Below are 14511 nucleotides of genomic sequence, written 5' to 3'. Positions count from 1 at the left end.
ACTCAACATCCTTTGCATTATGTTCAAAGTATTTGAGGACTGGAGCACCTGCAGATGTTTGCCCCTCACTGCTACCTTTCCCTACTTCCCAGAACTAGCTTTCCTGACACTATCCATCAAGAAAAAATCAGGCAGTCACCTTTCAATCTTACTAGCCGCCAGCCGGGGGGCTGCGTTCTTTCTCCCACCCATCATCGAGAACAGTTTAGAGAACAATTTAATGTGTATTATTTACAGAGGCAGGTCCCCAAACATCTGCTGGATCATGGTACAGCTTTCACGTAGAGCAGTGCTAAAACGGGATGAGTCTTGCACAAGAGCACCCCATTCAGCCCACAAATGCTAGGTGATCACTCCGTCCTCAGTTTGGGGAACCGTATCCTGACATTGCAAATACTCCCTGCACACGTTTCTCAACTGTGGAACACAGCAGGCCATGCCACGTCACAAGAGGCCATTGCCAGCCACACAAACAACTCGCCATTGCTCTGGCACCAGGCAGGCCTAGCTCTACAGAGTGGTCATAGGTGAGATAATGGGCCTCACTAGGAGTTTGGAGGTAACCATGGCGCCATTAGCGCCATGGCTGCCTCCAAATCCTTACCGAATCCGCCCTGGTGAATGGAGCTATTCCCGCCCCATTCCAAGGATGGCGGGGGCGGTAATTCCCCATTCACCAGGGCCCTTCCCCATTCCCATTTGAGCCCCCATAGGGCTCAATGGCAATGGGGAAGGCGCTAATAACGGTACCGCAAATTGCGGTACCGTTATTAGCACCGAAGTCCCTTTGCGGGTCCCGTCCTTAACACCTGGTAAAACCAGGTGCCCTGACTGGTAGCGGTAATCCATTAACACCCAGGTTGTAATGAGGCCCAATGTATGTTGTTAGTTTTCTACAGTGTTTGATTCTTTTCATATGCTTTTGTTCATTCTTGTGATAAATACTTCTCCAAAATACACATCTCACCATCATTCATCAATGCCACCTGGCATTCTCCCATGATCATCACCAGACCCATTTTTGCTTCTGCACAGGTGGGCATAACAGAACATCAGCCTGAACCTTTGCTTTGACTGGCACAGATTCAATAGCAACATGAAATGCTTGTAGGTTGCCTGACAAGAGAGCCATCCGAGCAAGGAGGAGTCTTTTTCCACCCACTGATAGTTTGGCTACACATGGCTCTTAGAAACTTTGCCCTGCATAAGAACAACCACACATGTCCTCTCAGTCTAGAACAGCCAACTGCCTGCTCTCCACCACAGAATAGTTCTTTGCTGCCAACTTTAGCTGACAGTATGAAAGAGACACAGGATTCTCCATTCCATATTTACTTTGCAAATGTTGTATGTCCATAGAATACATTCATATTCCTTCTTTCAGTCAATTCGTACATCCCCGGATGATCCAAGGAATGTGACAATCAGTCAAAGATCCATCTAATCTTCACTAGCAGAACCACCCTACTTGGTTGAATATTGGTGGAATGACACTGAGACATTCCAGTAACATTACTTGACACGGATAAAATACAACAAAAACCCATTTTGGTGCGGGGGTAAACAGCACTGAAAGATTGCAAGTTTAGGCTCTTAAATTCATCGGAATAAAGTGAAATGATTTCGGCTTTGCAGGCAGAGCATATCACGATGAACCAAACCGAGCATAACTTACTATATTCATGTCTGAAATGGAGGAAAGCACACGTTATATGTTAACAGAAACCTGTCCCATTAAACTCAAGGTTGGATTGCAGATGATATGGGGGTTTTCCTTTGCTCGCGCGTCTGTGTTTTCTTGTGTGTCTGCCTGTTTGGTTATTTCTGTGTGTGGGGGTTTGCTGTGTGTTTGTAGGTGTATGTGTGTGTCTAAGTGTCTGTATTTGTGTCAGTCAGAGTGGAGCTGATTAAAAGCTTACACAAATCTCCTCTCCTTTCTGTCGCATGCCAAGGCCATAAACAGATTAGACCATTTTAAAAATAGCAGGCATAGGATGGCTGTCTGCTTTGCCACCTGTCACCATATGGGCTGGTGATGGAACAAAATCAGCTGTCTGGATTAACTTCTGTGCGCTGGACCGGAGTCGGGGCCTGTGCACTCTGGCTTGTGTGCTTCGTTATTTTGTATGAGGTTATGCTGCTGATGGAGGCCTTTTTTTTAGGATAGCTCTCTATTACTCTATGGACGTGATCACCCCAAGCTCTGGTACTAGCGTTCCCCTTGACATGATCGCTAAAGGCATGCTTCGTTAAGTCCCCTCTCTCATCAAGCAGGCATCATCCTTCAAGACAGGGAACCTGAGATCTTCTGCCACCCTGGGGACGTGGGGTTCAGATCGTTGGAGCCTACGCCACATTCTGTTGCACCATTCAGAGGTGGCGGTTGGGGCTTAGGGACCAACGTGCCATTTATTTTCTTCCGGTAATGTGGTGATCAAAGCTCGGGAGCCTGCATGACTTTCTGTTTTCCCCTTTCGAAGTGGTTATTAATGCTTCGAAGTGGACAGTGGGCCTCATTACACGGAAGGCGGTAATCCAGGGTGCTATTAGCACCCTGGACCATGCCGGTAAATTACCGGCACCGCCTTGGCGGAAAGGGGATTTACCGCCCCATTCCAAGGTTGGAGGGGCGGTAAATCCCCCTTCCGCCATTGCCCTTCCCCATTCCCATTTCTGCCCCATAGGGCTCTATGGGAATGGGGAAGGCGCTAATTACGGCACCGCAATTTTGCGGTGCCGTAATTAGCTCCGAGGTCCCTTAGCGGGTTGGTACTTAACGCCTGCAAGAAGCAGGCGTTAATTCCTCCAACCCGCAAAGGGACCTCGTAGTACGGCGGTAAGGGTTAACGGTCACCGTTGCCATTAACGGTGACCGTTAACCCTTACCGCCGTCCGTGTAATTCAATTCACCTGTTAGAGTTGGTGCCTGGAGTTTGAATGTCTCATTTGCGCCTTGAAACATTTGTGTATAGGTGCGTTATAAATGCCATATCATATCATTTTGATACACGTCCCCCCTTCTGTGGTGGGTGAAGGAGGCAAGCGAGCAGACTCTCTGTTTCAATGCGCCCCTTTGTTGTCGTGATCGGGACTTGAGAGCCTTTACTTTCCTTGGTTGAGATGGTGATTACAGTTTGGGAGCCAGTGCTCGAGTACAGCCTGCGGCGGTGGTGGCTGTGGCGATTAGGGAAGCACACCACACCACATGTCATACTTTTTGATGTGGTGATGGTGACTTGAGAGCCAGGACTTCAATTTGGGGAGTTGGTGATTACGACTTGGGAGCCCGTGCTGGATTACAGGCTGCGGTGATGGCAGTTTTGGGGATTAGGGCAGCACACCGCATTTCATCCTATGGAGTTGGTGATCGGGGCTTCAGAGTCCACGCTTTACTGCTTTCCATTTTAAGAAGTAAGATTGGATCTTGCCAGTCCATTCTGTGCCCTGCGGTAGAGGCAGTGGCTTGTTGGTGCCATTTCACCCCTTGGAGGTGTTGACCAAGGTTTGGCAGGCACTCCAATCCATTTTAACCTTCAGTGGTGCCGGGAGTCTAAAGCCTAAAGTCCATACACTTTCAGCACTTGTTATCAATGCTTTGCATGTGAATCTGTCGAGGTCATGAAACGATCTTCTGGCTGGCGGTCTTCTCCATTTCACCCAGATTGGTGGTCGATATAGAGACCCCATTTGTGTCACTTTGCAGAGGTGGCGGTCAGGGATTGGGGGCAAACACACCATTCCACTTTTCCTATGAAGGGGATCTTTTGTGCACAGAAACTAAACTCCTATATCATCTTGTTGGTTGAAGGATAGCGTTTTCTGTCAAACCGTACAAGTGGTTCTTCAGACGGAAGCCGGGCAAACCGTACAAGTGGTTCTTCAGACGGAAGCCGGGCATTATTGAAGGGCAAGTGTCAACATGGTAATCCATGCTTACATTTCTACGGGAATGCTGCAGACCCTTTATATCTGGTTCTATCATGGAGAGCCAAAGCACTTAATTGGGTTCAGACTGTGCACCCCGTTTCCCCTAATGAAGGCGGTGCCTCTGATAAAGGGCCGACATCCGTGTGGTGGCATTATATTGGTGCCAATACCTTGGCATGCCTTTTTATCAGCACAAAAGTCATCGTTTTAAAGTGCTGGGTTTTTCCAATAAAAAAATAAAACAATGCAAAAAAGGTTAAGAGCAATAAAAAAAGTTAAAACAGAGGAGTATTGGAGATTTTTCTCCTTATTGAAAAATGTGACTTTACAACCTTGACTACAGGCATATTGTTAGATTGCTTATGCAGGACTGCTGCCCCCTGGCACTGCCCAACGTATTTATTCTCTCTAGTGTGGGACGCCTTCCCCCGTCACCACGCCCACAGTCCCAGAACAGCCAGCCAGAGTAAAGCAATTCATTAAGAGGAGGAAAGGCCAGAGTCCTGGGGCTCCAGTTAATCTGGACTGTGTGTGAATCTGCACACAGTTCGGATGCACCGCGGTGCCAACCCCTTCATTTACTGCCCTGTTCTCTCCAAAGTCCCCATGGGGCACGGGGAGGAGGGCTTCCTGTAGCTCCAGCTACAGGGTTCCAAAATGCAAAACTTTCCACACATTTTCTAAGACTGAAGTTGGGAAAGTAAATTAAACCCGCCTAGAATATTTAGCAGAAAATGGCTAACATATGTAGGGTTTCGTTTTTTTAATGACTCTTCTTCATTTAAATTTAACATTTGAAAATGTGGCTATGATATGCCTAAGGGTACTGAGTTTCCTGCGGGCACTAATGAGAGAACACTTAAGTAGTGTGCCCCGTTCAAAGCCATAGTTTACTGGTTATCCCATCCTGCACTGGTTATTCCATCCTGCACTGGATATCCCATCCTGCACTGGATATCCCATCCTGCACTGGTTATTCCATCCTGCACTGGATATCCCATCCTGCACTGGTTATTCCATCCTGCACTGGATATCCCATCTTGCACTGGATATCCCATCATGCACTGGTTATCCCATCCTGTACTGGATATCCCATCCTGCACTGGTTATTCCATCCTGCACTGGATATCGCATCCTGCACTGGATATCCCATCATGCACTGGTTAACCCATCCTGCACTGGATATCCCATCATGCACTGGTTATCCCATCCTGCACTGGTTATTCCATCCTGCACTGGATAACCCATCATGCACTGGATATCCCATCCTGCACTGGTTATCCCATCCTGCACAGGATATTTCATTGTGCACTGGATATTCCTTCCTGCACTGGATATCCCATCATGCACTGGTCATCCCATCCTTCACTGGATATACCATCCTACACTGGATATCCCATCATGCACTGGATATCCCACCCTGCACTGGTTATCCCATCCTGCACTGGTTATTCCATCCTGCACTGGATAACCCATCCTGCACTGGATATCCCATCATGCACTGGTTATCCCATCCTGCACTGGTTATCCCATCCTGCACAGGCTATTCCATTGTGCACTGGATATCCCTTCCTGCACTGGATATCCCATCATGCACTGGATATCCCATTCTGCACTGGCTATCCCACCATGCACTGGTTATCCCATCGTGCACTTCTTATTCCTTTCATTTGTAGTTACTGAAGTATGCTATCGTGTGTTTAGTTCTCCATGCTTGAACCAACTCAGAGACCTCAAGAGAGGACTAAAGATCGTATATCAATGTTAAGGAAAAATCCAGACAGACGCGCGCGCGCGCGTGCGTACGTGCGTGTGCGTGTGTGTGTGGTCTAAACGACTCTGCGCTGTGGTAAGTCCTCACTCTCACTCTACGACCTTCTCAGTGGACAGTCTATACATATGCAGGGGCGTAGACTTTTGGTTTTCCAAGGAGGAACGAGGGGCGGTCAGGGGCATAGGGACTTTCACGAAAATGGTCTTTCCAGTGGGAGTGCGGGGGAGTACACTCAGCACCCCTGTACCAGGTTCGACCTGGCCTATAGGGCACTAGGGCAATGCCCGAACCAAAAACGCAAAATGGGTAAAAGTGGGCCACTTTTTATGCCCAATATGGGCTAGTTTGTTGAGTTACTTCACCATGCTGCTAGAAGTTTTGACCAGTGTCACTGAATACATATTCTTTAAAATGCACAATTTGCATCACATTGTATCAAAAAACTCCCCCTTCGGTACTATTCAAACAGTCTGTCGCAAAAGGAGTGAGTGGCTGTTGGAAACTGTGGGGCACTTTTTCATTGGTGCCTGAGGCAATGTTATGCCCCAGTCCGACCTGCCCTGTACACATGCATGCAGGAGGCCACAGGCAGTGGCTGGGGTGCTTTGGAGTGTTATAGCTCCTGGATGCACTAGTGGCATGGACCTGGAACGCCTGCGTGTTGGGTACCTACTGCCAGTGCAGCACTGCGCGTCCTTGCCACTCAAGTGAGCGCAAAGCCGCAGCGCGCCTAACGAGGCGTTCCGGACTGCCAGCACTGCAGAGCAGCACTGATGGGAGCGAGTTTGAATCGGATGCCATGTGTCACTCGTGATCACCGCTCGCCCTGTTGCCTTCCATCGCACAAGCGGACCAGGAGGGGCGCGGGCATGCCGCGGTGTGTGGGGCGCACAGAAGGGACTGGAGACCAGCGACCACCTGGGGGTCTTTTCTGTCTCTACTGACGGCGGCAGGTGGGGCGTGGGGGTCATTGGAAGAACGGTTCTTTAATTCTGTGCACTGAATACAATCAAATGAGTGCACGGCGGTTAGTTTTTTCACACGCAGGAAAGGGAGACACACGAGGCAAGTCTCCATTGAAGATGCATTGTGGGGCATTTACTCAACTTTGACCTGTGAAGGGGTTGGACATGGAACTTCTGGCTCTTGGCGTTCTAAGACCCCCCAACAGAAACATCGAGGACATTTCCACGTCTGACCTTTAAAAGGGTAGTCTTTCTCGTGCCTCTTATTGTCTGTTCCCTTGCCACAGCGGTTGTGTGTACGGTGTTGTTTTCTCGCTTGTGCTCACAGGCTGTTCTCGCCCACGTTTTTGGTTTTCTTTGCACCGTGATTTGCTCACACCTTTTGCACAGTCGTTCTTGCAGCATTGCACACCTATGCCACTTGTTATGGCACCCACTCCCCAGTCGTTGCTTTCCTGCATAACAGCCCGTGGCTAATGCACAGCGGGCGGTCCTCGGTGGACACCTTGAAGATCACAGCTCCGCATCTCTCTGGGCCTGTTCCGCCTCTCTTAGGAAGGCATAGGGCGGTAGAACAGAAACGTTGCACCTGTGCACTAGGGAAATAATTGCCCTAGTGCAAATCATGTTTTCTTTCAAAGCATATATGCACCAGGGATATTTTTGCACTAGTCCAAACTTTAGAGCAACATTTGCCCTGGTCTGAAAATGCATTGAAAGAATAGGTTGTTCCTACTGGCAATTGTTGCCCTGGTGGTAATTGCACTTCTACTGGTGCAAGGTTTCTGAAACTTGGCCCTACATGCATATCACCCAGCTGTCTCATAGCAGTACCTGTTATTTACAGTGCTACGAGGCTACGAGTATAAATAAATAAATAAATAAATCAACTGTGATTGGCTTAGTATGCACAAGTTCAGTGAGTTTCACTCATTCTCCAAATATTTCCCTTATATAATTCAGTGGTGTCTCAGTCATTCGCTAGTTCATGGCTTCTTACGAGTCAGTGATTTCTCACTCACCCCAAAGTGTAATTCATGAAGCAAACTATTGGTAACTCCAGGTGTGGCACAGTTGGCTTAATTCATGCAGTTGCCAATAACCGAGACAAACTGAGCTTTGACGAAGGGCCTGCCTTAGGAAAGCTTTTGATGAACAATGCCGAGAAGTAACCATAGAAGAGGACAAAGCACCAGTCAAACTATCAGACGTTGTTGGCATACTTCTTATGAGTCAGTGGTGTCTCACTGTTTCTCAGAGGACTCTGCCCAGGCAGGACTGGGACAATATCCCACCAGGTGCCATGTTTTCAGAAGATATGGCTAGTTCCAAATTAAGGCATCCAATAAATCCTTCAGAGGCAATTGCCTGCCTCCTGGACAGAGCAGGCACCAAGCGTGACTTTTAGCGTCAAAGCAGAAGAGGTGGCCCTTAATATTTATTTTATTTCAAATTTGTATATGGAACGAACCAGGCAACACGTGCAACGGAGCACTTTACAATGTAAACATATACAAAACACAAATGGTAATATTAAAACAGAATAGAAGTAAAAACAGACTCATGAACCAACCAGCAAGTACAGAACAAAATAATCTCAGGAATTAAAATACAGCATTCCAGAACCACTATTTTAAAGCTTTACGAAACTTTGAATATTCTGTCAGCAATTGTAATTCAGGAGGAAGGGCATTCCAACACTTCACACTACAGCAGAGAAAGATGCTTCAAGACGATGAGACTCATGGCATCGAAGGCCTCTGACACCTCCAGAAATCTTTAATGATAGGAGTCTGGAAGTGGATGGCTTTATATGTGATATGATAACATTTGTTGGCTCGTTTGACTAAATAAGATAAACTCTTAGTGGGGCCAATGAGGATTTGATCGAACCTACAAAAAGGGAATTTCCAAATCAATGCATGACAATACTAAGGATTGCACACATAATCAATAATGAAGCATAGAAAAGAAAGGCTTAACAGCTCTCAAGGAAATCATTTGATGATTTCATCAAAGAATTTATACGTGGTAGTAATGAAATATAGGAATCTAAAATAAAACCCAATGATTTTGCAGAGTTAGCAAATTCCAAGGCTCCAGAATGTTTTTTTTTAAAAAGATGGTTATGAGTTAGAATGTGAAAATAATAAAACTCAGTTTTTGGAGGGTTTAATAAAAAAAAAAATAAGATGCCATCCAAGTCGCAGTGTCTTGTGGACACTCCAGAAGATATTTCATATAACCTTCCGATGACATTTGAATATAGAGCTGCTTATCGTTGGCAAATTGGTGCATACACACATTGTGTTTTACAACCAAATTTCCTAGAGGTTACATATATAAATGAAAAAGAATCGGTGGCAGGATTGACCCTTGAGGCACTCCAAACGGAACTTGGCCAAGGATCTGAATGGTCTTGACCATCAGAAACTATCTGATGACAGTTGGTTAAAAAAGAACAGAACTAATCCAAACGAAACCTTTAATCCCCATCCATTGGGATATCGGCCGAAGTAGGACCTCATGGTGAACTGTGTCAAATGCTGCTGACAAATCGAGAAGCACCAAGAAGCAGGAGCGCCCATCATCCAGAATCTTAAACACATCATCTACAATGGGTACTGTTGCTGTTTCCATGCCTTAACCTGAACAAAATCCAGATTGAAATACAGCTAAAAGGTTGTTTCCTTGTCTATATGGATGCAGATTAACAGCTATTGATTATTCAGACCTTGCCCCATCATAGTTGCCAGCATGACCCATTAGAATCTGTAGGTGCTTATCTAGTGCTGGGCTTTACTTTGCATTCTGGGATTTGTAGTCCCACTTTTCCCATTAAAAAACTCGGACTTCAAGTCCCAGAATGCAAAAACAAAAACCAGGAAGGATAAGCACCAAGCAGATTGGAGTGAGTCATGTTGGCAACTATGTGCACCATTGTGAGTACTCTCTATGATTGCCACCACCCCAGCCTTTTGTCCTGCTGAGTCGAAAATGAAAGGTATGACCAAACAGCTGACAATAAGAGTAACCATTAATCCTGTCTTGAAAACAAAAAGGCCCATTCACAAAGCTTTTTCCAAAAACAAAAGTAGTAGCAACTTGTTCATGAGTAAGTTGCTACAAATTGACAAAATGACTTCCGAGTGTTTCGCAAAAAGATTTAGGACTTTTCTGTTGACAGCCATTTTGTTTCCTCACTAATTTGTTTGTCTACTGCTAATCCCTTGTTCCCATTGGCTGCTCTCCCCCTAACCGTTGCTCTTTTATAGCCACAGACCCGGGTCTGATGACACCCAGGTGAATTCATAGTTGCGCCAAAGGTCAGGTGCTGTAAAACCCCTATGGTGGCGATTGGCGTAGTATAGATTCTTAACATAACATACATGTTATCATAAGTTACACAGTGGCGCATAACTAATGCATTTGCATCTTATTATAAAACCATCAGAAGTGAATACTGCAAGCGGGGGTGGGGTGGGGTGGGTGGGGTGTGTGTGTGTATGTATGCGCGCGCGCGTATTTGTGAGTGGGGGGATATTTAATTTGGTTTCCCCTTTATTGCGATAAGACAGAGGTAATGCTTCTGGGGGCACTTCCCGGTTAAGTTGCCTTTTCATTGGCCTTGCCAGCTTGGCCCAGCCCCGGTCCCGACAAAACCTGTCAGTAATGTAGGGATTATTTTTAACAATTGCCTGTTTTTTGGACCCCAGGTTAACTGCCCTTTTTAATGCATTTAACAGGTGTGGCTTCTTGCTTAGCCGGGGCTATTGTATTTTACACAGGAATTTTCAAGGTGCATGGGCTGGAGTTGAGGTGTGAACGGGAATTAAAACGTATATTAGCACCCAGGGAGGGGGAGCCAGCCAATCAGGTTGCTCACACTTGCCATGGGTGACCAGATGTCCCCGTTTTGCCGGGACTGTCCTGGAATTAGGACTCCTCTGTCCGCCCGTCCCGAGATTTAAAAAAAAATTAAAATACATGTCTCCGTTTTGGGAAGGGGAGGAGGGCCGCCTCTGTAATGCAACAATTCAAGTTGACATTTTTACATAACAAACTATTCTAGCATCACCATTTTTAGAAACCGCAGGGTAGACTCGAACTTTCAACCTTTTGGTCCATAATCACACGCGTTGCGACACTGAGGGTGTAGCAAAGCCTGTAACAACAATCCAAGCAAAAGGTCCTCTAAGCGCTATAGTGACATATAATTTTACGACCCCGCAGTTAATATATATACGAGACATGCTGAAAATATTTATTTTAAAGCATGATCCCGGGGGAGGTGGTGCCATGGAAGGGTGCGCGACAGAGGTGTTGGGGGGACGGAGGGAATGTGCTTATGGTACCAGTGCTACTTTTGTGTTTCCAACCAATCCTGGTTTTTCATTTTCAAAATCTGGTCACACTACCCTTGCCCTGCCATCTTTCCCTCACCCTACCCTTCCCTCGAGTCCCCTGTCCTTTCCCTCCCCAAACCAGACCCCACTTACCTTATTCCTATGCTGATGGCGCCAACGACACTGTGGAAATGGAAGAGGGACTCCACAATCAGCACCAAATTCCATTTCCATGGTGATCATCTTAGTAAGTATTGAATGGGATGCCAGTAGCGCGTCCTGTTCGTTCAAACAAAATGCATAGCTGTCAGCACCCTGGGTTTTTGGATTGAAAACTTGGGGTGCTTGTAGCTATAAAACCGGATCCGGTGGGCTGGATCGGGTTGTAAGGGCGCTGCATTCGGGCACTATAACTCCAAATGATTCGGCCCACTGGATTAGGTTTTATTGCTATATTAATGTTTGGGACGTGTGGAGTAAAAATGGATAGCTCATAAAAACTATTTTGGATGAAACGAAACAAAGTGATTGAAATGACATTTTCCGCCTATCTGATTTTACGCAAGTCACTCTAGAGCAAGGTGCTTTCTCAGACCACCAGGTTTGGGTATTTGTGGGCTCGTTTTGCAAAAAATATTTACTGCTAGTAGTATGCTACACCTGTTTGCTTTTGTGAATGCTGTTTTTGGTTTTAAGTTATAAGCAGGCATGGAAGTAACACACAGCTGGCATAACTTGATCTCAAGCCAGTTTTCTTTTTGGATTGGCCTTAAGTTTCAGTTATTGGCCCCTCTACCACTTTAGACGAGATCTAAAGGACCAAGAAAGCAATCCCTGCTATAACCTCCCAACCCATTTAGAAGAGAACACACGTACTATATCATGCAAAGGCTGACCAGTCCTAACCCCCAAGACACATATGTGCCTAGTTCCTCATGTTGGCTTCTGCTGACCAGCTCTAACCCGTGAAACACATATGTGTCTGGATCGTCATGTTGACTACTGCTGACCAGCTCTAACCCCTGTGCCTAGTTCTTCATGTTGGCTACTGCTGACCAGCTCTAACCTCTGAAACACATGTGCCTAGTTTCTCATGTTGGCCACTGCTGACCAGCTGTAACCCCTGAAACACATATGTGCCTAGTTTCTCATGTTGGCCACTGCTGACCAGCTCTAACCCCTGAAACACATATGTGTCTGGATCGTCATGTTGACTACTGCTGACCAGCTCTAACCCCTGTGCCTAGTTCTTCATGTTGGCTACTGCTGACCAGCTCTAAACTCTGAAACACATATGCGCCTAGTTTCTCATGTTGGCCACTGCTGACCAGCTGTAACCCCTGAAACACATATGTGCCTAGTTTCTCATGTTGGCCACTGCTGACCAGCTCTAACCCCTGAAACACATATGTGTCTGGATCGTCATGTTGACTACAGCTGAGCATTTCTAGCCCCTGAAACACATATGTGTCTAGTTCCTCATGCTGGCTACTGCTGACCAGCTCTAACTCCTGTGCCTACTTCTTCATGTTGGCTACTGCTGACCAGCTCTAACCTCTGAAACACATATGTGTCTAGTTCCTCATGCTGGCTACTGCTGACCAGCTTTAACCCCTGAAACACATGTGTGCCTGGATCGTCATGTTATACTTGCTACAGAGGTGGACTGGTCTATACGGGCATTTGGGAACCCCCGGACATTTGGGAACACCCCCTTTGTTCTGATTGGGCAGTCCGCCTCTGGTTTGTAACCAGTTTGGAAAACTCAACCGAAAAGTTATATTTGATAAAAGATACTAAAGATACTTATGAATAAATGATAAGCGCTTGTATTGGCTACTGTGACGCTCTGAGAGTTCTGACACCTCTTTTTTTCCAAAGAGGTGTTCTTATGCAGCACAACGCCCAACAGACTGTTTTGACATCACTCAGAGGAGGGGAGGTGACTTTGTAAGTGTTTTCATATTAAAATGTATTGAATTGCGTGCTTGAAGTGTTTATACCATGCTGCCTGCCTTGTTACGTTCTACAAAGTGGCGCTTGCGCCAGTAAAGCCCTACAACCTGTAGGAGGCCTGCTTTTCTATGCCATTTTATGTTACAAAGGTGTTTCTGTTGGTGTAATGATGCTTCTCTATGATTCTGAAATTAGGATAACTTGTGCAAAGAAAAAGTGAGGATCTCCATTGAGGACACTTGGGGCCTCATTCCGAGTAGGGCGGTAAGGGATACCAGGCACCGTTAAGGAGACCGCTGCCGGTAATCCCTTACCGCCCTACTACGAGTTCCCTTAGCGGGTCCCTCCTGTACCGCCTGGTCTGACCAGGCGTTATGGACGGGACCCGTTAAGGGACTTCAGAGCTAATAACGGTACCGCAATTTGCGGTACCGTTATTAGCTCCTTCCCCTTTCCCAGTGAGCCCCATGTGAATGTTGCTGAGTCCTGTGTCTGGGTGTTTGGGAGAAAGCTTGCTTTGCTGCTGCTGCGCAATTGGACAGCGCCGTGAGCCAAATAGTTCTATTGTACCAACACAGAGTGGCTACGAACCACTAAACCTGGGGTCTACAACCCGTGGCTCCACAGATGTTTAAGACTGCGGCTCCCATGATCCCTCACAATTGACTTTGCTATCTAAGGCTGATGGGTTAAGTAGTCCTAAACATCTTGAGAACCAAAAGTGGCAGCCCCATGCTCTAGATTTACAGCACAAATTTCGGCAAACTCCATTACACCACCTGCGGGCTTCCAGGTGTATTTAGACTTCATTGGGCTTTTCGGATACTCCATTGAGACACCGCCTGGCTCATATTAAACCTGACTATGCCCTTACTCAGTTTGCAAAAGGCTCTATTGTGACCTCAGACGATCTCCAGGAAGATGCATTGGGCTAACATTGTACTTTCTAAAAGCTCAATCGGTTAATCATTGGGGTACGACGTCCTTTCATCGTGGGATTATCCCTCGCTGGGCTTTTCTCTGTGGAAATTCTATCGAAAAAGAACTCTCATTGAATTTTTGGGGGGGCTACAGATAAATATATATGGGGTGTGGGTATTCGGGTATATAAAAACATTAAAGGGGATGGGGGCTTGGGTGGGAGAACCCCCCCAAAAATAAAAAATAAATTTGCTGAGTTTTTGCGATGGAATTTCCGCAGAGAAAAACCCAGCAATGGTTATTCCCGCGATGAAATGACATGGAACCATCATTGGTGCTTCTAGGAAGTTCTGGTGTAAAATAAATTGTTCTAGAAATCGCGCGTTTATTCCGGAAGTTCTATAGCGGCATCACTGAGCATGCAGGAAATCCAGGAGTCTCCTTTCAGCAACATTTGGACTTAAGTTGCCATCCTATTGTGTTGTCACTATAGCGATAAGCCCACGTTCCAGGATGGACAGGGCTGGGAAGAGCCGGCCAGTTTGAGGCAGGTAGGCCTCACGAGGGCTCTGCACTTTACATCACATAAGTAACTGTGCATTTTCTGTACATATCTCCGCCA

General features: G+C 46.4%; 1 protein-coding gene across 6 annotated transcripts in view; it reads left to right on the top strand.

Annotated features, from left to right (window-relative positions):
- RXRA (retinoid X receptor alpha) overlaps window positions 1–14511 on the top strand; it is a 594089-nt gene that overhangs the window by 441144 nt on the left and 138434 nt on the right. For 4 of the 6 annotated variants that reach the window (XM_069609608.1, XM_069609607.1, XM_069609610.1 and 1 more), the window contains one exon: window positions 12894–12962. The exons of the other annotated variants lie outside the window; for them this stretch is intronic. In XM_069609608.1, the coding sequence (XP_069465709.1) occupies window positions 12894–12962 (69 nt within the window). The remainder of the gene's footprint in view (window positions 1–12893; window positions 12963–14511) is intronic. 6 annotated transcript variants of the gene reach the window in all.

This window comes from Ambystoma mexicanum, chromosome 8 (assembly GCF_040938575.1).
Source record: "Ambystoma mexicanum isolate Mex_15411 chromosome 8, UKY_AmexF1_1, whole genome shotgun sequence".
Classification (NCBI taxonomy): Eukaryota; Metazoa; Chordata; class Amphibia; order Caudata; family Ambystomatidae; genus Ambystoma; species Ambystoma mexicanum.
Note: the sequence above shows the minus strand (reverse complement) of the source record. Positions and strands in the feature narration are given on the sequence as shown.